General features: G+C 35.5%; 1 protein-coding gene across 6 annotated transcripts in view; it reads left to right on the plus strand.

The window, feature by feature from the left end:
* VPS13B (vacuolar protein sorting 13 homolog B) overlaps positions 1-23783 on the plus strand; it is a 421101-nt gene that overhangs the window by 34004 nt on the left and 363314 nt on the right. For all 6 annotated transcript variants that reach the window (XM_021386667.1, XM_021386662.1, XM_021386666.1 and 3 more), the window contains 6 exons: positions 2146-2313; positions 3290-3471; positions 6008-6182; positions 19367-19635; positions 21861-21956; positions 22243-22365. In XM_021386667.1, coding sequence (XP_021242342.1) covers positions 2146-2313; positions 3290-3471; positions 6008-6182; positions 19367-19635; positions 21861-21956; positions 22243-22365 — 1013 coding nt within the window. The remainder of the gene's footprint in view (positions 1-2145; positions 2314-3289; positions 3472-6007; positions 6183-19366; positions 19636-21860; positions 21957-22242; positions 22366-23783) is intronic.

Raw genomic sequence — 23783 nt, forward strand, 5'->3', positions numbered from 1 at the left:
GCTGCTAAAAGTAGGGGAGATAAGACCAGTCTGATGATGTCAATTCTGTTGTATGTGTAGAATGCTCTGAGTTACAGTGCTATGATAGTCTGTAGTGATGGAGCTGAAACTGCATTCATGGTCTCACTGCATAATGCAGTCTATGGGGTTCTGGAGAATCTGGAAAAAGCGTATATGTGGGCTTTCTGTGTTGAACCTCAGAAGGAGGTTTACCCCTACAGACTTCCTGGTATTTTTCATCACTTTGTTGTAGAATACCTGAATTTTACTGGCAAGGTTAGTCATAGCGTTATGTTTAAAAATTACAGAAAAAACTGTCAACCTTCAAGTTTTTTGATAAAAACTTGTCTTTCTTCAAATTCCTGACCCCTATTTCATTTGGGAGATGACAATTCTGCTCCCTCTTTTTATGCATTCAGGCTAGAAGGTACACAGATGAAAAGTCATGTTTTTGATTTTAGACTAGTCCTTGTTGCTACTTTGATTTCATCTCAATGTTGGAAGCTATCAGTAGAGCTCACTCTCTTGTTTGTTTTGCTGTTGTGATACTAGATTGTAATGTTTCTGTTGTTCAAAGCAGGAAATTGCAAATTTGATTTAGAAATATTTTTGAAAGAAAAATTTTGGAAAAAAAAACATGCAAAAGAAAGCTTTTGGGCTTTTGTTAAGGGCAGCTTCATTTTCTTTAATGAAATTAATAGCTTGCTTGAAAATAGTCATTAAGTTACTGGCTATAATTTTGTGCTTCTAATTATAAAGTCTGTATAATAGCTCTACCCTGTGCTTAAAAAAAAAACAACTAAATTATTTGTGCCAGCATCTATTAATAGACAGGCCAGTTCACGCCACTCCAGTGGTGAAAGCAGGTCTCTTATGCACTTTACTCGTACTTAAGAGGCATAGTTTTAATTTCTAAGTACTGAAATAATGCACTTTCTCTTCTGAATTTATACAGTCTAGAATTCTACATTACGTTTTTAAGGCGTCAGTGAGAAAACTCTTAAAACCAAGTTATTCTTTGTGTATTGTATTTTTTTTACACTGATACACAAAGTTAGTTCGATTTAATACAGTTAAAGTAACTTAATCTGCCAGAAATTTGGGGTTTCTGCTCTTCCTATTTGTGTAGACATTTACTCTAAAAAGCTCTCAAGAGCTTTAAAAAATCATTTAAAAATCATATAAATGATTTTTATTTAATTTCATAGAAGCTATTTAGTTTAATAAAATTACTCTTTAAATCTGTGGATGTATACCTGTACAATTTTAACTGCTTTTTAATCATACATTAAATGTATTTTTAGGTAAAGTCTGTGAGTAATGTTATAACTTTTTAAAATGTAGGAGTTTAAGACTTGTTTTTTCCAGCACAAGATAGTTATCTCCATAGTTACATCCATTATACAGAGAATACATGAATATGTGTAGTATTTAATTTCTTTACCATATTGGTAAAATATGAGTGTTTACTGCGTACTGGGAATTCACGGTAGAGATTATTTTTCCAATCACATTATATCTGAAAGAATCTAAATGGATTTCGTGCCAGCAGGTTTCAGTGCAGGTGCTTTCTCTTTCAGTTGTTGACAGAAATTGATTTTTCTTATATCTCACGGGAGTCTTACTGGGCATGATGTGGATATATTAGCTTCTAGAATGAAAAAGTACTAAGAATATTAAAATGTAGTTTACTTCTTAAGACAAGTTGAGTGTGGAAATGAAATGTATGCATACTTAAAGAATTCTAGCAACTGTGCCATCTTAATCCTATTTCTAAATAATTTTCAATTTAAAAACTTACTGTCAATCTTTTATCTTTAGTTCAGTCTTTCATTATCTTTAATTTGAAAGGTAGTTCTTGCTGGCAGAAGAACAAGTTATCTCTTACACTGTATTAGGTTGTTAGTATTTACAGTTCTGTCTTCGTAACTTAACTGCTGTGTTTCCAGAAGTCTGACTTAGTTGCACTGAATGTTCCTATAAAAAGTTTCAAGACTTGAGATTTTTGGATGAATTAAGCATGATATTTGATTGGATGTTTTAGTTCTGAGTTGAAAAGGAATATAATTTGGAAGTAATTACTTCGGTAATGGATGGATTTGGCGTTGTGTCTTCCTTATAAATAAGATTTGTTTTATTTTCCAGGCTATGTTCAGAGTTTGATTAGGCGTGTTGTGAACAATGTCAATATTGTGATCAACAATCTCATTTTGAAGTATGTGGAGGATGATATTGTTCTCTCAGTCAATATCACTTCTGCAGAATGCTATACAGTGGATGAGTTTTGGGACCGAGCATTTATGGACATCTCCGGTGAGTTGCTCTGGCTTTGTATATTAATGATAGAACTCAAATTCATGCAGGAATTCTTAAGTCTAATAAAAATGGTGCATTATGTCAGAAATAAGATACTTTCTGCCTGTTTTCGTTAGTGATCGGTTTATTCCAGCCTTTATTTTACCGAGCCAGTTACAACAATTCTTAAGGCATACTTAAATGATTATACAACGCATTCTAAGCTCTCTCTACTCACAGTTGCCATCCTTCTGTGACTTCATTTCATTTTGCACTTGCCACCGGTGGTGAGTGCTTATGCCATCTGTTTCTATTTCTGTAAATGATCAGTGGTGTGTTGAGGTGTTCTGTTGCAATTGTTTGTGATCATATTAAAATTCGCAATTGAGTAGGGAGATACTAAACCGTGCCTTACTGTAGTGAGTTTAGCATGAGAATTGTGAGGTGTTACACCTCACATTTTCTGGAGAAAACTTTTTACTTAAAAAGAATATATATACATATCTCTTTGTTTTCAGCATCCGAATGTCTCTGTCTTTGAATTACCAGTATGCACAGTAGTTCTCTAATTCTGGGTGTTCTTACTGACGTTTGGTAGAGGTGGAATTCAAGCACAAAGCATTTCAAGATCACACAGAATATCCCTGGTAAAGCAGGGAATTTCAGTTATGGTTTCCTAAGGGGGAAAGTACACAAGATTATTTCTGGGAGTATAGTAATAAATAAAACATACAGGGAATGGATAACAACTTGAAAACTTTAGGAAATGAGGACACATTAATTAAATCTACTTAAGTATTTATCCGAAGAATGATCCTTGTGATGCATGTTAATTTATTCACTTTAATCATATAAGCAAATGCTTTGTTGATGATCTAAAATAATGACCATGCAACCATCTTGTATTGTTTGCTTTTGGATAAGATCATGTATGCATAAATTATTTTGCTTAGGTGATTTGTTTTTTAACACTTATATATACTTCATTTTAAAGCTACTGATCTGGTACTCAGAAAGATGATCAACTTCTCTGACTGCACAGTGTGTCTTGATAAGAGAAATGCTAGTGGTAAAATTGAATTTTATCAGGAACCTCTGCTGTACAAGTGTTCCTTCAAGACTCGTCTGCATTTTACTTATGATAACCTCAACTCCAAAATGCCATCTATTATTAAAGTAGGTATCAACAAATCTTTTCTTCCTATTACTGTGTCTTTGATACAGTTTTGAGATTTAGCAAAATATACTTTGAAATTTAAAGTAATATGAAATGTCACTGCTGTTGTTTTGCTGATAGGAATTTTTGATTGTCTTCTATTCATATGATGCAATTAATCTTTTACAACATGTATGGAAGTGATGCTATTTAATTTTTTGTACTTCTCCTATGGCTTTAAAAAAAGATAACATAATAATTCTAATGAAAAATTATGTATTTGTGAATATCCCTTGAGGGGGCAAAAAACTGGTATGTTTTATGCTGTCTGCAATAAGATGGAAATGATGGGCAGGGGTGCATTGTAGCTTATGAATATATGATGCTAAGTGACAGACATCCTTACATAGTTTTAAATGATATTGTCATCATAAAAATGGTGGTTATGTTATGAAATATGATTTTTTACTGGATACTGAACAAAACATACTAGTGTGCACTGTAGTGGTAGCGATTCCATTCAATTCATATTAAACTCTTCCATTTATTTTTAGTTGTCTTTGGTCATTTATTGCCCCTGCCTCTTTTTAAGGCACATTTCAGTATTTTAAATCTTTTGCCTTTTTTATCTGTACACTTTGATTTGTGGTTTTGTTGTGCATAGCTTAGTTACTTTCTTGTCTATTTTATTTTTTCCTTGTTCTTTCGTTTTTCTTGAATATTTAAAATTAAAAATATTTATATATAATAAAGTATAATAAATTTATTCACAAATGTGCTCAATTAAATCTGAACATGCAGTTTTATGATGATAGATCAATATTTAGGTGAATTAATAACATATTATGGTCCAAGGGTAATGATTTTTAACTTAAATATTTCATTGTATTTCACTGCTGTAGTGTTATGCTGCAGTTAGCTCTGTAAATCTATTGACCCTAACACACTTCATATTTGATAACTTAATAGTTTGTTGTATGCATGGAGGTTGTGTGCTGTGGTTCATCGGGATGTAGTTATTTTAAAAACGTTATCTTTAAAACATTGAAGTATTAAATTGACACAGCTGTATTTCTTACACAAGTTAAGTGAAAGAAGCTGCTACCAGTAAATATATCTACTTCAATAATGGGATTAATTCCAGGGCACTTAAAGCTTTTGGAGTTTGTTGCACATGATATTACTGTAGCTTCTGTGCTACAGCATGGGAGGTGATGCTAGTGCAATATCAGCAGCTTGTGTTCTTTACTAGCTAAAGACAAAAGGTAGATCACCTAGATAGATTACTGTAGATCATTTGCACAAAAAAGATTACAGATATGTTTTAAATCAGATGACCTTGAAACTGGTATGGAAGAGTTAGTTTCTAATTTCCAAAATGTATTTTAGGATCTTAAATGCTCTTTCAGAGAATTTTAAAGTAGAAGTCCCATACCTAAAATCATTTTGCAAGTGTATAAAGAATGACTAATACTACCTTGTCATTTATTCCATATAACTAGAGTTGCAACTTATTAGTAATTGTACTCATGTAGATTTATTTGTGTTATCTTACTGGTATGCTAGCATATTTTTATGCAGATATTTTATTACCACATTACCTTTCTATGGATATGCAGCACTGTTTATAAAGTAATTTTTCATATTTCATGAATTGGAATGCATTAAGACTAATGATGATATGCAGCTACTTCGCATTTCCATTATTTTCATGCAAAAAACTTATAAATTGGACCTGGAACTAAAAAATATATTTAATGTTAAAGAAAATAACTTAATTACCTTAGCTGTGTTTCACAGAGCTCCTACGTTAATGAGAGGTAACTTTCTTATCAAGTTTAAATTTTAACTTTATAACATGAAAACATAGTCATAAAAGTATTTTGAAGTATTGAATGTAATAACTAAATTATTGTCGAAAGAAGGATAACATTTCATCTTAGTAGTTGCGGTTTTCTTAAAACTTTCATTTAGAGAGGTTTACTTAATGGCATATTTTGAACTGGAATACGTAGAGAAGCTGTTTTTGCACACTTCACTTGGAATGAATGCTTCTCCCACTCCCCAGTCACTGCTTGTCCACTCAAAATAGTGTTGGGTGTAGGAAAAGAATCAAAATGAAGGAACTTCTATATGAAGACCAGCATATCCAGATTTTCTTCAGAATGCGGAGATTTTTTGAGATCTTTATATTTAATCAAAACCGCTTACATGGTTTGGAAATGTCTTTAGCAATAGTTGTAAAAACAAACAAACAAACCTAACCCAACAAAAAATCCCCAACAAGCAAAACAAAAACTCCAAACTAAAACAAACAAAAAACCCAACCAAGCGTCATTTTACATTTGACTTCTTAACATAAAAATTTATTGTGTAGGAACCGAAGGAGCTTTTGACAGTCATCGTTTGCAGCCCTTTGCCTTGTATTGTATTACAGGTTTTATTTTTAGAAATTAGAGTGTACTGAGAAAATTAGTGTGAGCCATATAGTTTAACAGAGACTTTAATGAGGATGGTGCTTTGATTTTTTAATTTCTCTTGTTTTCTTTGATGTAGATTCACACATTAGTTGAAAGTTTGAAACTTTCAATCTCTGATCAGCAGCTTCCTATGTTTATACGCATAATGCAACTTGGGATTGCTCTTTATTATGGGGAAATAGGCAACTTCAAAGATGGGGAAAGTGAAGATTTGATTTGCCACACAAAGGATATGTTGGGAAACATCACAGGTAAACGCGATTTTTGTTTGTTGAAACACTAATTTGCTTTGTACAACTGTAAGTGACCAAGGCTAGCCACAGCAAAGTTTTTGGCAATCTGTAATTTGATACAGCCAGTTCATTGTGCTAGGTAAGTATGTAATGCATTAACATCTTTTTCATGTTATGTTCTGAAAAGTGTTCTAGTGATCCTCAAAAACTGAGGTTAAGCTTATATGAAGACATTTTAGGAGCTGTGACACAGTGAAGTAATTTGGTTTATCACTATATTGTGCAATGAGATACCTGTCTTTAGGCAACTTAGATTTTGTTTGTTTGTTGTTTGATCTGTTATTTAGTTTAGCTGGGGCTGCAGCCAGTTTCAAAGTGCTATGTTTTTCATCTTTCTATGAAACTTGTTACTGAGAACAGATGCATCAACATTTATTCTAAACAGCAAAGTATTACTTTGCAGTATGTTTTCAGTAGTTTAAGTATCCTTTTATGCTGTCTAGTCTCCTGCTTTTCATTTTTGTATAAAATTTTTCTTCTTCGTGGTATTTCACGGTCACTTAGTGAGACTGATCTTCTGAAATTTATAACACTGATGAAAGGTGAATTTTCTTTGCCTTTCTGTTTACTGTCTTGAGACATTTAGCATAACAATCCAACGTTGAATTTGTGTGGGGGTGTAGAATGCAAGAGTACTGCATGATTACTTTTTGAGAATTTTTGGAGTTGTATGTGAAAGTAATGCAGCAATATTAAGCTGTGCTTGTTTTTATAGTATTACAGTAGTTAAAGTTCATCAGTATAAAATATTGATTTTTTTGTTCTGTTTAAGAAATATAAATTTCAATTTACTCAAGCTAATGTGTATTTTTTAATCCTGTATTACTGCCTTCTCTGGCTTCAGAAAAATAATACGTTATTGGAAAGACTACAGCAGTGGATTTTTTGCCAAAAAGTAGCCTTTAATGTTGGTTGGCACGGATAACTATGTCGCTCTTATGCCAGATGTATAATTCTCTGTCAGACTGCTGCTATGTGGAACTGAGCAAATAAATAGGATGTCTGTAAATAGTTCTCCTGTATTTTTTCAAAGATCAAATGGTTTTCTGCACTATAAACTATTTGCCTTACAAGAAATATGGAGTTCGTTACACCCCATGATTAGAAGTACTTAATTATTAATATTCTGAAAATACTGACTTAATTTTCTCCTGAAACTTTAAACAGCATACAGTTTTTAAAAGAATTGCTAACATGCATTGTAAGAACTCCTTGTATCAAACCAATGTTTTAATTGTATGTTGGCAGGAGAGAGGGTAAAGTTCTGCGGCTGTAGGGTTGCATTACTCTGGCTTTCAGACAGAGGCTTTTCTTTATACTTTGGATATTTTTCATTCATTCCTATCGAAGTTCAAGCAAATGTGGCCTTTTGTGCCATAGCTATTTTTTGTCTTTAGAGTTGCTTGAACTTTGTATCTGGATTCCTGGAGTTACAGATGTGAGTAGGACCATTTGAATACAAGGAAGAGAATATAGAGAAATCTTGTGAATCAGTGTGAGAACAGCAAGGACTGGTGGACAGGAGGTTTCAGATGAAGAGATCCAAGTACTGGTGACAGAGGCTAGCTGAGTAATGAGAAGACTAAAATGAACGGGTATGTGTGGAAGATGGCTGTAAATAGGAAGATGGAGAGGTTTTCTTATTTTCTGTTTTGTGTGTGGAATGGATGGTGAAACAGAAATGTAGTTTAGGGGAGGATTAAGATTAAAACAAAAGGCATCTGCCTGGAAACATTTAATCTTTTCTGCATCTGGAATGGAACTTGAAATTCCTAGGTCCAAATATGAGTAAACTCTTTGTCAAAATGTCCCCTTGTTCTTTCTAATGTACATCCTCAGGAAGGTTAACTTGCAATTGCTGTCTGTAGATCTTTCACTTTTTTCTTGAACAACTATCAATGTGTTTACTTGGCTATTTCATGAAAAGCTATTTTAAGAAAGGAATAATGTTATTTCACACTGATGGATGCAGTTGCAGTCAGAATGGTAAGAAATTGTAATGAGTTTGCAATGGCAAGAACTACCAAGGAGCAAATCTAATTTCCTATGCAATCTTTGTTAGACTATGCTGTGCTGAAACATTGTCATTGAACTTAATTATGTGATCATATATTTTTAACACAATTATCTACTTCAGAACATAAAAAAGATGGTGATTGTTGTATGTAGCCAAGCCAGATCTGTAGAAACTGTTTTATAAGTCCATTTCTGTCTTCACTGCAAACTACTTTGCTGCCTATACCCTAAAGCTATTGCCAGCTATTTTCCTTTATCCCAGTTATGCTTTTTTTGTATATGTTCAATATACCTATGTAGGCATACCTATGCAAACATGTACGTGTTAGTGTACACACATACAAGCAAAATTTTAGATATCTAATGATTTTTCCTCTCATTTCGTACAGTTAAGCAAGAGTGCCAAATAGATATTACCAGGTTATTCATACCGTCAGTTTGTGAGATACCTACTTTTTTTTTCCTGACTTTGTGTTCTGTCTGTCATTGGGAAGGGAATACTTCCTTAGAATTTCATGATGCATTTCTTGTCCAAATTTCCAACCAGAGATTTGAGCTTTTCTGAGGAAACTTTGAATATGCTACTATTTTCAGGAGAAAAATATGTAATCAAGACAAATAATAAATGACATGTATTATCTTCAGAGCTGTGTTAACCACATTTTTTTCCAAGAGCACTGCTTGGTGAAATCCAAGACTAATTCTGCAGGAATTGTGCCTAAATTCTTTACAGTTTAATAATGTCCAGACCTACTTTTTAGGTTATGTTTCTGTTAGTCTTTGAAAGGCTTTTAAAGATTCATGAAGTAGTTTAACCCAGTATTGATTAGTAAACAGTTCTATCTATTTCAGTTGAAAGAATTTATCTGGTCCATTTGTCACTAAAACTTAGTCTTTTGAATAGAACTTCTTATGTTGTTGTCATCGGAATTAAAGATCATTTTAAAGAGTATTCCAGCAGCAATTCATTTGAAGTGTTCATGTATACCCAAATGAAAGAATAGGACCTTGAAATTTGGCAGCAGGGGCAGCCTATGTCATGCACGTATATTTTGCTGTTCCTAAGGAAAATCTGCTCAAATTTTGTTGGGCTGAAAGCATTTGAAATACATTGATAAAAATCATGGGTCAGAAATGCATGTGGAAACTTGCTTTAGTATTGTAGATTAATTCAGTTAATGCTGCATGCGTATTGAACCATGTTCCAGCTCAGGACTTTTTCTTCTGATGATTTGTGTTGTCTGCATTGTGGTCTTGGGTGCTGTTGTACTGGTAGTACAGAGGAGGAAACTGATGTATTTCAATGCAGATCCATAGAAAAGTTAGAGGGATTTGAATGAGAGTATGTCAGTGATACTCATGGGGGACTGGGGCTTGAAAGTAGGCTCTTGGTGTGTAGGGGAAAAGTAGGGCTGGTGTAAATAGAAATGAAAATGATTTTGGCATGAAGGAGGACAAGAAGGCAGGATGCAGAAGAAAATGGAAATTTAGTTGGATGGAAATGCTGAGGTTGATCTAAGGCTGAAATACTGTAACATGTTAAATAAAATATGAAGCTTAGAGCTTTGAACAACAGAAAAAACTCAGGCAGAACACTGGCTCTTGTTGGACAAAGAAATCAGAGAGTAGCTGAGGTTGACGGACCTCTGGAACCATCCGGTCCAACAGCTACTCAAACAGGGATACCTAGAATGGGGTGCCCAGGCCCGCATCCAGGCATCTGAAGATCTCCAAGGAGAAGACTGCACAGCCTCTGTGCAACCTGTGCCAGTGCTCTGGCACCCATACAGCACAGAATTAAAGAGGGAACCTCTTACGTTCCAGTTTATGCCCGTTGCCTCTTGTCCTGGCACCACCAAAAAGAGTCCGGCTCTCTCCTATCCACGACTTTCCTTCAAGTATTTAAGGACATTGAGATTCCTCTGAACCTTCTTTTCTCCACTTTGAGCAGTTCCAGCTCTCTTGACGTCTCACTAAAGCGGTGTTCCAGGCTCTTTATTATCTTGGTGGCCCTGTGTTGGACTCTCTCCAGGAAGTCTAGATCTTTCTTGTACTGAAGGGCCCATAACGTGGCCCGGTACTTCAGGTACAGCTTCACCAATGCTGAGCAGGAAGGAAGGATCACCTCCTTCTTCCTACTAGTAATACTTTTCCTAGTGCAAACCAAGATACCACTGGCCGCCTTAGTGTCAAGGGCACGTAGCTGACTAATGTTGAGCTTGGTGTTCACCATGTCCTCATGTCCTTTTCTGCACGGCTGGATGCCCTCAGCATGTGCTGTTGCTTAGGTTTGTTCTTCCACAGCTGTAGGACTTTGTACTTCTCATTGCTGAAGTTTGTGAGGTGCCTGTCAGCCCATTTCTCTCTAGCATTTTGAGGTCTCTCTGTATGAGTGGATCTTGGGTGACTTAGCTTGTCCGTTCAGTTTTGTCATCTGCAAATTTACTTGAGGGTGTGCTCTATCCCATCATCCAGGATACTAGTGAAGACGTAAGACGGGACTGGACTCAATAGTGACCATTGGGATACTTCACTCATTATGAGCCTTCAACTATAGTTTGCATCACTGACTGCTATTCTCTGGGCCCTGCTGTTTAGCCAGTTTTAGACCAACCCTACTGACCACTCGTGTAGCCCATATTTCAACAGCTTCTCTCAGACTGAATGTTAAGAAAGGTTTTTCACCAGCAGGGTGGTGAGGCTCTGGAACAGGCTTCCAAAGGCAGTGGTCACAACACCAATGTGCTAGAGTTCAAGAAGCATTTGAACAATGCTGTCAGACAGGGTTTGAATTTTGAGTGGGGCCTGTGTGCTGTCAGGAGTTGGACTCTATGGATCTTGTGGGTCTATTCCTATTCAGGGTATTCTATGATTTTATAGGTTGTGATGGGAGACAGGGTCTCAAAGGCCTTACTGAAATACAGGAATATCCAACAATATTCACTGCTCCCATCTCATCCATCAGGCTGGTCATTTTGTTACAGAAGTTTGTCAGGTTGATCAAGGATTATTCTGCCTGGTGAATCTATACTAAATACCCCCAATAATTCTTAGGTCCTTCATGTGGAAAAGTTTTCCAGGATTAGCTGTTCTATTACCGTACCAGAGATCAAGGTGAAGCTGATATCTTTTAAGCTCAAGGAGGGAAGGTTTAGATTGGATGTCAGGGAGAAGCTCTTTACAGACAGAGTGATGAGGTTCTGGAACAGGCTGCCCAGAGAGGTTGCGGATGCTCCGTCCCTGGAGATGTTCAAGACCAGGGTGGATAGGGCCCTGGGCAAGCAGGTCTAGTACTAGATATGGAGGTTGGTGGCCCTGCCTGTAGCAGGGAGGTTGGAACTTGATGATCCATCAGGTCCCTTCCAACCCAAGCCATTCAATTATTCTATGACAGGCCTGCAGTTCCCTGGGTCTTTCTTTTTGCCCTTCTTGAAGATATGAGTGACATTTGCTTTCTTCCAGTGTTGAGGCAGTTTTCCCCGTTGCAGTGACTGACCAAAGACTGTAGAGAGAGGTTTCACAATCTTATCTACCAGCTCCATCAGCACTCTTGGGTGCATCCCATCAGGACCCATGGAATTATGAATGTAAAAACAGGGGACTAAAAATGAAAAGATCCGTGGCTTAAGTGCAGGGCAAGTGGATGGTAGCATAGCTGAGAAGGTTTGCACAATTATGTTAAGACTTATCGAGTGAGAAGCTGGGATTATGAGCAGGATGAGCTACTGAGCTTTTGAGAGGGATTTTAACAGTTGTGGGTGCTGATTCCTCTGCCTTAAATTCTATATATAAAATGTTTTTTGCATGGATTTCATTTCATGAAAGATGTTACCAACATATGGAACTTTTTAATCAGGTGTAAAACAACAATAATAATGGTACTTTTCCATCTCAAAGGATTACTCCTTTTTGAAAACTGAGTGGTATGTACAGTATTAAATAGAGTATTTGGGGATACTAATGGAGCAAAAAGCAGATGAAGGGAATGAGTTCAATTTATTGTCAACTTTGGGCTGAATCATAATGGAACTGAGAAAACTAGATGTAAATAATATGTGATAGCAAGAAATTCTAGGTGAGCGTAGTTTGTTAGAGGAGTTGACTCTACAATACTGTACTACAATAAAAATGGGAGAACTGAATAATCATAGAATTGTAGAGTGGCTTGGGTTGAGAAGGACCTCAAAGGTCATCTAGTTTCAACTCCCTTGCTGTGGGCAGGGTCTCCAACCTCTAGACCAGGCTGACAAGAGCCACAACCAGTCTTAGATGTGTAGTACTGAAATAGATTTATTTATCCATGCTTGACTGAGGAGTTTAGGTAGACTAGAGTTATTCCTAAACAGTGGAGAAAATCACCCCCAGTTTGACTTAAATATCAGGATAAAAGATTGTGTGCTAACTTAGACTTAGCTGTTATTTTCTGTTACAGACTTACCTGCTCTTCTTGTGCATTTCTCCTTGAGTATTAAGAGATGGAGGTGCTCATTATCTTTGCAGAATATAGGGATACACTGTGCTATTGCAGCTCTTCATCTTTTCATGTGTGTATGGGATAGTATTCTGTGCAGCGAATCCCACAGTCCTTTTTGTCCTCCAGCCTAGCACCATTATTTGGGCGTCTTCCTTGCTGATATCCCTTTTGTATTCTCCCAAGGAAACTAGGTGTACTCAAAGTTCATATTTCAACAGGCTGTAAAGATGCAACACGAACACATGTGGAATAGGGCTTGTGGGATCATTCCATTGTGCAGCTGTTTTAACAGACAGTGTGATGATGAATAACTGCATTGTAGGCATCTGTAATGATATATTGTAACTGGTTCCTGAGAAGCCATATGCTGAAGATGAGTATCAAGTTAGTTGTATGGAGATAGAGAAATATTGTTAATTTGGAATATGTATTTAGACACAAAACTGCTTGCATGTGTCAACACAAATGAGCAGCAGTTAAAAATGAGTAGCAAAGAAAAGTAAAAATTAATGTAAAATTATAAAATGTGTAAATCAGGGAGACTAACTTCGTTTATCTTAAATATTTTTTATTGTTTTAGGAATGGTAACCTTTTCTGTGGAGATTAGAACTAGATTTCTGTGAATGCATTTTAAAATTTATTTTATGTTGTCTTGTCATTTTCTTTTTTCTTGAAAAACATTAATACTCCTTTTTGACTGCAGACCCACAAATCTAATAAAATTTCTGAAGTGTATTGGCATGACTCACATGTTGACCTTTTGTTTTTGCTTATTGCATGAAAGCTTAAATATCAAATGTCATCTTCTACTGCTGATTTTAAAAGTGGTTTTAAGGAAGACTTTGAAATAAAAATGTTTCTCAGTTTATCATCGTCAGACAGTTAGTGTCTTCATCTTCCTGTTGGATATCTTCACTTATGTAACACTTTGAGCTTAATTGTTCTGTAACTTGCACTTCAACCCAGAGGCTCTTGCCCTTTTGCTGTGATATTTCATATGGGATATTTCAAGTTATTTGTTCTCACTTGTCATGAAAATAGAGCATGTTGTCTTGCCCTGGTTCTGGTGTTTTAAAATGACTACTGCTTGTTCGTGGCTCACCCTCAACTAACTCTTATGCATCTGCTTGTAATTTTATTGGAATAGAGATGATGTTTAAATGATTGATATTTCTAAATAATCAATTAGCAACCCCAAGTTATCTTGTGCATTCCTACCCCCAAGTAATTAGAGCACATTAGAATAATTAGTTCTGTTAGTTCTTTACAATAATTTATGCTGCTTCAGCACTTGAATTGTTGTAGCATTGTTCTTTAACTGGGATTTTCGTAACAAATTTAGGTGATTGTTTCTCTCCCTCCTGCCACATTCCCTTGTCCGTTGGTTTTCCGCTAGCATTGTTTGAATTTACAATAAGACAAGACAGCTGGATGTAGAATAGAAGCTTGGGAAGTTTGTCTAGTAGATGGAGATGAATGCCTTGAACAAGTGTGTTCTCTAGAGTTGAACTTGAAGCTTTCGTATGTTGCAGTAGCAGTTCATATCCAGTGAACCCTGTGACTCAGAAGTAAAAGGAAATTATGATTTCTTTTTTTCCCTATTGATTGTTAGTCTCTAAGGTAGGAACATATTCTGATCTAGTAGGAACCGGAGATTTGAGTTTAGGAAAGATGATGTTCTGAATGCAGGAATAAGAAACAACCTTTATTTTACTGTTTTGCCGTTCTCACTTCTGGCTACTTGAAGCTCTGCAGTGGGTTTTCTGGTGCAAAATAAGTAGCATCCCTTAAAAGTATAAAACTACGGTGCCTTGACTGAATGACTGTTTTAATACTGTACCCATGGTACATCTATGATGGCATCAGATTTTCAACTGGAGTATGTTGGGATTAGATACAGTTTACTTTTAAAAGGAGATGTGGGATACCTTTCAGACTAGAATTTGGTACACGGGATTTTAATTTCTGCAGATGTTAATACCACTTCCAGTTACATGCAAGTTTTTGTTTGTATTTCTTTGTTAGTGTAGTGCATGTGTAATAGCTCACGAGGCACTATTTTTTCCATATGTACTGTGAAATGTAACTATTTCAGTGTCAACATTTCCAGCTATTGACATAATAAATATTAAGAATGATTTTGTGGGAGTCAATTTATTGTCTTTCTATGGCACAGTGCATATCTTCTTTTGAATAAAATTCAGCTTGGCAACACAGCCACTGTAGCTGTATGAACACATTGGGGGCAACATTACTCATTTCTATACGTTTTTATATAGTAACATATACAAAGTAAAATTGCACAGAAAATGTTTGTTACTTGAAAGCATATATGTTACTATATTTGACATTCCTTAAGGACAGCAGGATTGTTTTTAAAGACTGTTGCATTCTCTAAGTCAGCACCGAAGCTGTTTTTAGCCAGATAACTCCATTTCCTGCAAGCTTTTTTCTTCTTTCGTTATTAATTCCATAAGTGCTATGTTCATAATTAAAGGTTTTATCATCATAGCTGTGAGTTTGGAGTGGCTTCTTTAGCTTGTAGCAGGTAGAATATGAATGAGGAAATGAATTTTAATATCTACATTATTTAATGACACAAGAATGAATGTCTGCAGCTGTGTTGTTGAATTACTTATTAAGTTTAATTTGTGCATTTTCATGGTTGATTCAACCAGATGAAAATTCATAGTATTTCCAGAAGGGATGGTGGTGCATTCCTTCCCACTCCTTTTAGTTCCAACACTTGTATTTATGTAGCCACAGACAAAGTGGAATCAGGGACCTTACCTGGCTGAAAACTAATACAGGCAGAAAAAGAATACAAAGAGACTGACTTTCTACTCAGTCCCAGATTTAGTCAGAGATATCTTAGGTGTGTCCAACCCTTTAAAATTTCTGAATTTCTGAAGATTAAACTTGATTTGAACATTTAAACAGTTGCAGTCATGCAATACAGTCAATTTATATCAAATTTATATGAAACTACAAGGCAGAATTCTTCTAATGTGTTCTCAACTAACAGGTGGCTAGTAATGGTGAAGTTAGTGTTCCACCATGCAACTGGCCCTGTCGTGGTGGAGGAGTCCCTGCAATTTTTCTCTTGATGGTGGAATATTTTTTTGCAAGAACTTTGTTGTATACATTAAGGCAAAGAAATTTCTTAATAGCGAGATAAACAGTTTGTAACTGTATATCTTAATGTTGCTAACAAAAACATAAAAAAAAAAACAAAAATCAACAAAAAAGTTATTTTGGATTGTTTGCAAGATGCAGACTAATAATGTTGCTTCAGTGTTAGTGGGTGATGATTATTTAAAGAAGGTGCAGCAGAATTTCAACAGTTTCCACAAAAGTTCTGTATCACAGCTGCTCTTGGGCTATTGGTAGCTCAGGTCTGTATGAAACCTGTTGTGATGGTAGTCTGCTTTCCTGCAATATCCTCACTAGCTTAACATTATCTGATACTGCTGGCAAATAGAAAGGGGATAACTGATAATGCTCCTTAAGAGTTCATATGCCTTTTAGATGCTTAGAGAGTCGTTAAGAATGTAATGTGAATTGCTTAGAGCACATTTTAGAGAATTTCACATTGCGGTACAAATTGATTCTTTTGTACTAGCTTTTGTAATTTCTTGAATTTAAAGCTAGATATAAGGTATACAGTTTAGGAAAGTTTTTTTTATTTTCTTTGTCTTGCATTAGTATCAGAAGTTCCTCTAGCTTGTTTTGCCTTAAGGAACGTATAAACATTCTGGGCTGTGACTATACTGTTTGCTGTCATTAGTTTAATCATATAAAGAATGAGTGAAATACTGGAAAGAAGAAGCTGGAGAGAGGACCAGGCTGAAGTTTGACTATTATGTAAGGTAAGGGAGATTTTTCCTAAAGAGTAGCCATTAAGAGAAAGGGGACAGAAGCAGGAAGGGTGAAACTGTGAGAACTTGTGGGTTGAGATGAAGACAGCTCACTAGATAAAGCAAAGGCCACATGTGCAAGCGAAGCAGAACAAGGAATTCATTTGCAGTTTCTCATTGGCAGACAGGTGTTCACCCACTTCCAGGAAAGCAGGACTCATCATGCAAATAATTACTTGAGAAGAGAAATGCCATCACTCTTACTGTCCTCCCCTCCTTCCTCCTTTCTATAGCTTTTATTGCTGAGCATAACATCATATGGTATGGGATATCCCTTTGGTCAGTTTGGGTCAGCTGTTCTGGCTGTGTTCCCTTCCAGCTCCTTGGAATTCCCAGCTCCTTGCTGGCAGATCAGCACAAGAAGCTGAAATGGCTGTGGCTCTGTGTAAGTGTTGCTCTGCAACAATTAAAACATTGGTGTGTTATCAACACTGTTCTCATTGTAGATCCAAAACACAGTACCATGTTATCTACTAGGAAGAAAATTATCCTATGCAAAACCAGAACACTTTCCTTAGTACTGAAGGTATTCAGAGTATATTTGAGATGTTTGGCTCAAGTAATTTGTGCAACGTGGAAAAACTAAGAATGCTTTGGTGACCTATTCATTGCAAAGCTGGCTTTGGGAAGCATTACGAAAAGGTTGGTGAAGTTATTTTATTTTGCACATGTTGTAAAGTAGTTTTAAGACAATATACATTCTGCAAAGATAGGATTTTGTTTTGTTTAAACTACAGTTACACAGGATTTATGCAATTTACTGTTCTTTGATGTATTCCTCCTTCCTCTCAGTATGGCCATGTGACTTTTGCTTTGATGCACTTCTAGTGGATGTTCTGATTTGAAGGCAGGGAATGATGCAGCATTGTAACATAAGGTAGCATGAGAGTTCATGTGTTCAAGGCCTGCTCTAGGAAAGCAAAATTCTTTGTTCAAAGTTTCCTGGCGTTTCAGTTCTGCTGTACTTCCTTTTTTTTAATAGGACAAATGTAGTACCACAGAGCCTTAACTGTGCATGGGCATAGAGTTTTTATCACCATATTTCACAATCACATATATTTGCTCTGGATTCAGTAGTTAGCGTAGTTAATTGAAATCGCAAAGCTTCTGTATTTTAAAGTACACATTCTTTCATGTTTTATGTATTATAAAGGAATGTAGGCTGTATTTGTTTTTACAGGTTGTTGCAGGCTGTTGTACATTTCTGACTATTGATTACATAATGGTTGTGGTAATTTTAAGTTTGTGGCAGAAGGTGTATCTGCATCTTCATCTTCTGTCTTACAGTATATAGATACAATAATTTTAGTTTATCTGCTGTTCTCTCTTAATGACTTCTAAAATATTAATAAAAGCCATGAAACTCTTCTTTGGCATTTTTTGCTGTTGTCTTTGTATGTACACATACTGCAGCAAGAGGTACTTTATAGTCCTGTTAAGCCAGGACTTACAGAGTTGATGTGGACTACATGGAGCAGCTGTTATACATATAACCCACATACTCCACTTCCAGACTTTCTCTTTTGGCACATGTTCTGCCATTTCTTTTGTGCTTGCCAACCACAGTCTTAGGCTAAACTACTTGAGACATGCTTGATACTAGTTCTTTCTCCTTTTACTTCCAACACTTTTGCCTCTTGGCCATTTTGACATCTTTATGCACACTCTTTTTGTATTTCCTATGTCTTAAGATTTACATTTCATTTAAATCTGGGTCTCTGACAATATTTTTTTTAAAGAGATGGAAGCTTGCTTTGTCGTTACAAGGTGTCTTCAAGCATGTGCAGAGGATTTCGATGTGTACTTTTTCATGCTTTCTCCTGTCCTACCAGTGTTTACATAATTTGGGAACCTGTTCATTCTCATTCTAGTATGAAGACTAATAGCTCTGAAGCCTAAGGGTGGGTCCTCTGAATATGAAAATAAGAGGAAATTGAATATGCCTATGTCTGATAGCATGCTCAATATCTTTTTCTCTGGGGGAACTATACTGCATCATGCACAGTGTATGGTAACTTTGAAATAGTTAATACCACTCCAGACTCCAGTAAGAACGATGATGAGACTGGATAGGTGAAGTTAATTGTGCAGTGCACATTGGATCAGGAATGTTTGGAAAAATACCTGTATTTTTCTGAATGGCACTTCTATTATTTGTTTCCACAGAAAACCAGTGTTTGGCTTATTGATTTACAGATGAAGTGTGCGTTTATCAAAATGTAGATAAACCTGGATCTTACAATACTTGAAACAAAGAAAGTTTTCAACCTGAATTTTTGGTGCTCTGATGTGTCTACGGTTTCCTTGCTATAGCTTTTGCAAATGAATTCATTTTTTAATTTTCATTTTTAAATTGAAAGTTATAAGATACTACTATGTCAGTATTTAGTAGGATTTAATTTGCAGCTTCAGAAGGTCCCTAGTGGAAGGAGTCTTCAATACCACATGCTTTCAAGACAATTTCTGGTGTAGCTGCAAATGTACCATAATAAAATTATTGCAAAGGCCCTTAATATTTTCAAGAGGGAAATCTTTCTGAAGTAAACAAGTATTTGAAAGCTTAAGTAGAAATTTTTAGTTCCTAAACATATATTCTCTCACTGTACACCAAATATCGCTGAGTGATATGAACAGTCTTGTACTAGATACACTTTGCACACTGTAGTTTTGAGTGTAATAAATGGACTTCCAAGCATGGGTGATTTGAAATTTGACTTCTTTCTTGTATTAAAAGGTGCAGAAGATGAAACAGGCTCAGCAATGCAATATCCTACACAGTATGTTACTCAAGATCCTTCTCTGCATCAAGATGATGACCAGCAACAAGGATGGGTTTCTTGGGCCTGGTCTTTTGTTCCTGCTATTGTGAGTTACGATGATGAGGAGAATGACTCTAGTGGAATTGATGATGGAATGACACTACGTCAGCAGAAATCTCAGTCTCTCAAGGATCCTATTATTTCAATCGGATTTTACTGTACAAAGGCAACAGTGACGTTTAAGGTGAGGATTTCTGTGTCATTTAGGATTAAGAGTTTGCTGAGGGTGCATAAAGATTTCACAAATGTTTATCTACTGTTTGATTTGAGACTGGAAATATTACATTGATGAATAACAACAGAAAAAAGAATGTTGTTCATTTCATATAATAATACATTGTTAATTTCAGTGGGAGGTGGTTTTGCTGTTTGAAGTAGAACTTAAGTGCAAACAGAAAGAGAAAAAGGGAAGCCTGTTAATATGCTTGGATGAATGTTTTGAGGGAAAATCTTAAAAGACTTTTTGTGAAAGTTTATTGCAGTATTCTACCCATCTAATGCTTGTATTTATGAAAGGGCTCTAACTTAATAGAGTATGTGAATGAACGTTAGTGGAGTTTGTGTGTGTGCAAATGTGAATTTAAATTGATAATGTTGTTTTCTTCTCCCTTGAATCAGATCTCTAAATAGCTCTTGGGCTTCTCTATAATCCTTACATGAGTTTGCAGAAGGGAATAGACTGAGTTAGAACAAGGTGTTGAAATGTACTGATAGAAATTAAAAATTAAGGTTCTGATTTAGCAAAATACTTTTAAAGCATGCCAAGGTATATGTAAGCTGTTCTAGATGCAAAACTGCAGTAATGGTTTGAGTGGTTCCATGGCTCCTTTCTCTTATCTGTTTTTGGTTGGTGTTATAGCAGAGCATTTAGCAGCTTGGTAGTTGGCAGAGAGAATGAGAGAAATGATTTTGAGAGCTGTGGACATTCTGTAGGGATGTCCATATCTTCAGTCTCCTGTCAAACTTAGTTGCAAAATTTAAGAGCATGAAACATCAACAAACATTCGGTTGTGTTCTATTGTCAATCTGTTTCAGCCTTTATTTATAGAAAAAAAGCCTAAAGAAATTATGGAGGATTTTCTTCTGCGTTTAATTAAATCTCTGGGACACCACTAAAAAAACTTGAAATTCTCATTATCATGGTTCAGCATGTTCTTTCTTTTGTGCTTTGTCATACACTATTAATTTAGTGCACCCTTTCTTCACGTGAGAGAAAGCTTGTTAAAATAATAACTTTTCTTGAACAGAATTTGCTGGATAAGGCTTTCCTAGTGTTTCTTTGGCAAGCTTGCACGTTTTGTATTAGGAAGTAATAAAAACTACTTTGAATATAACATCTTAAACTATACATTTTAAATGTGAAGTATAAGACTAATATGGTGACATTGAGGAAGAAAACAGAATTCATTGTTCTGCTTGCATCCAAAGAATGTATGGAATTAATTTGTGGTTCATATTTTGGTTAAAAAATGAGATCAAGTTTCTGCATTAGCATTCTGAACAGTTGATATCATTTCAGCTAAAAATCATGCCAAATTAAATGCTATGTTTTCTAATAACGGTGAAAATGATTCTTGTAATGTCTGAATTCTTTTAATCAATTAATTGCTTTTCCTCTACAATAATTGCACACAGCTGAAGGGATTAGTGACTTTTAAAATCCAATTTTCTCAGACATTTGGATTACAAAATTTTACTTTGAAACAGCAATCATGTGAATCCAGTCTTGACAATTATAATGAGAGCTTGTGGATATCTATTATAAGTTAGAATTGTAACTATTAAAGCTGCTCAACATAAGCAATTTTCTTTAAATGCAAAAGTCTTGAATGTTTTGCATTTCTCATCTCCCTTTCTTTTGGCTCCAGATTATATGCTTTTTAAACCAAGTGTATATGTACTAAAATTGAAAAATTTAGATATCAAATCATGCAAGAAATATGAACGCATGTTTCTCTGAATTGCCATGGGAAAAAAAAAACAAAAATATGATTGCAATTCAAAAATGTTTCCTTGATATTATCACTCTGTTAAGTTTTTTTTTGCTGGGAAGAATAAGTAATACATTTATGGATTTTTACAGCAATTTATGAACTAATTTGATACCACATTAATAATGTAGCTGTGTATCTGTTTCATCTTTCACATAGTTTCTCCTTGGATAAGCAAACTAGAAGTTCTGTAGTGGATTTAAATCTTTTTGTTATGGCATACTTCTAGTTGAAGTTGAATATGAGAAGTTCTAATATGGATAATGTGTCACAGCTGTTGAACTGCACCTGTTTCCTGCTTGTTAATAAATTTTGGCTATAGTTGAATTTGTCTTCATCAGTTCTGTGTATTAATGACATTATGTGTGTTTAATACTAATATTGACTTATATAGGGTGTTTATCCTATTGTTTCATAGCTCACTGAAATGCAAGCTGAAAGTAGTTATTATAGCCCTCAGAAAGTAAAATCCAAAGAAGTTATTTGCTGGGAACAAGAAGGAACAACAATTGAGGTAATATTCCATTGAGTCTTTTATTCATTGTAAATACTGTAGTAAATACTTTCTAAGTAAATACTTTTCTGTGTAATAATCACATATAAAAGAGGAAGGGATTAATTTGGTATCTGACCACCATAAAACTAGAAATCTAGAGAAATTATAAATATCGTATTTGTTTAACTTGCTATTCATTAAAGCACTGAAGATATCAAAGTTAAACATATTCCCATTCATTTTCTTCTTTTTCTATTTCTCGTGGACTGGAATTCTTCAAAATATCACCTTTTCCTCCCACTAGGTCCTTATGAAAGGTGAACTTTTCTTTGATTGCCAAATAGGTTTTGTTGGCTGCCAAGCTATGTGCCTTAAAGGAATTATGGGGATTAAAGACTTTGAGGAGAACATGAATAGGAATGACGAAGTGAGTATACTGAAGTATTAGCTGACTTATTGAATAAAGTGGTGCTGGTATGTTTTATTAAAATATTTGATTGCAAAAATTGGAAAAGCTGGTGTTATCAATTCTGATTTAAGTTTTTTTTGGATGTGTCACTAGAGTACAGAACTCAGAGTGTTTTCCTTTTGATTGAAAAGACCAGAATTTGAGTGTGAGAAGTTGTGGAACATAAGGCTTTTTTTTTTTGAGAATCCTGCTTCTCCCCCAGTCATGATGTGTGCTTGCGTACTTTCATCTTGTATAGCAGATTGCAACAGAGTTAAACATTTTTTTGGAAGTACACAAATCAATAGAAGCTCAAAGGACAAGTAATGGAAATGATGTGCACTAGGAGTAATAGGCATAACAAAAATAGCGAAGAAGTATGTTGACTTGTTTTTCAGTTGTCAGGTGAAATGAAGTAAGATGCTCTGCTGGCCTTGTTACAGACACGGAAGAACTGGTTGTGGATTTTAGGGTGGATGGCAGCCTCGCCTGCAGGAAATATGAGACTATGACATTTAAAATTGTGAGAAAAGTGATCAAGTTAAATAGTAGAATGGTATCCCTTGGCTTCAGAAGAGCAGATTTTGGCAGGATTCTGCAGAATACTGTTCTAACAGGCTAAGAGCCTTAAACCTGGTTGAGCTTCAAAAACAGCTTTCTCTAAGGCCAAGAGAATTGTTCTGCTGTGTAAAATTATGACTATGGCAGAAGTGCAGTGTGGATGAACAAAAGCTCCTGACTGCACTAAAATACAAAGTGAAACATATCTTTTACTGCAAAATAGAAAAAATTGCTGGAGATCAACTCATTTCCTGCTAGTGGACTGTGCTTACATGGCAGAGTAGTTAGCTGCCTGTGTAAAAACTAAGAGTGATATGCAGAATACATTGACTTTGTCAAGACCTTTTAATACAGTTTCTCACGCAGTCCTTAATCCCAGAACCGTAAGATATTGATTAGATAGTGGGGGATAAGTTGGGTAGAAAAGTGTCTGGGTCACCGTGCTCAAAAAGATGCATTCAGAGGTACAGAGTCCAACTGGTAGCTGTTTGCTTGTCGTATCCTTCAGGGATCAGTACTATATCCACGTATGTAAAAGCTTTATTGACGACAGGAAGAGATGTCTTCCAGCCTAGATTGTCCTATGTTTCCATAGGCCTGTATGTGATTTTGAGATGTGTCTGAATTGCTCTTCCAAATTTATATTGTTATTACTGAAGAAGAGTTTTACTGATAATCAATCAGGAGGAAATTACTTCCACTCTTCTCTTTTTGCCTCAGGCTGCAATGTATGTCCTGTTTTCTGGAAGGTTTTTTGCCCACTAATCCTCTGGGAAGCTTTGGCTATTAGCTATGCTGCCATGTACTTAATTTCCTCAGTTATGTTTTCACAACTC

Source organism: Numida meleagris, chromosome 2 (genome assembly GCF_002078875.1).
Source record: "Numida meleagris isolate 19003 breed g44 Domestic line chromosome 2, NumMel1.0, whole genome shotgun sequence".
Lineage (NCBI taxonomy): Eukaryota > Metazoa > Chordata > Aves > Galliformes > Numididae > Numida > Numida meleagris.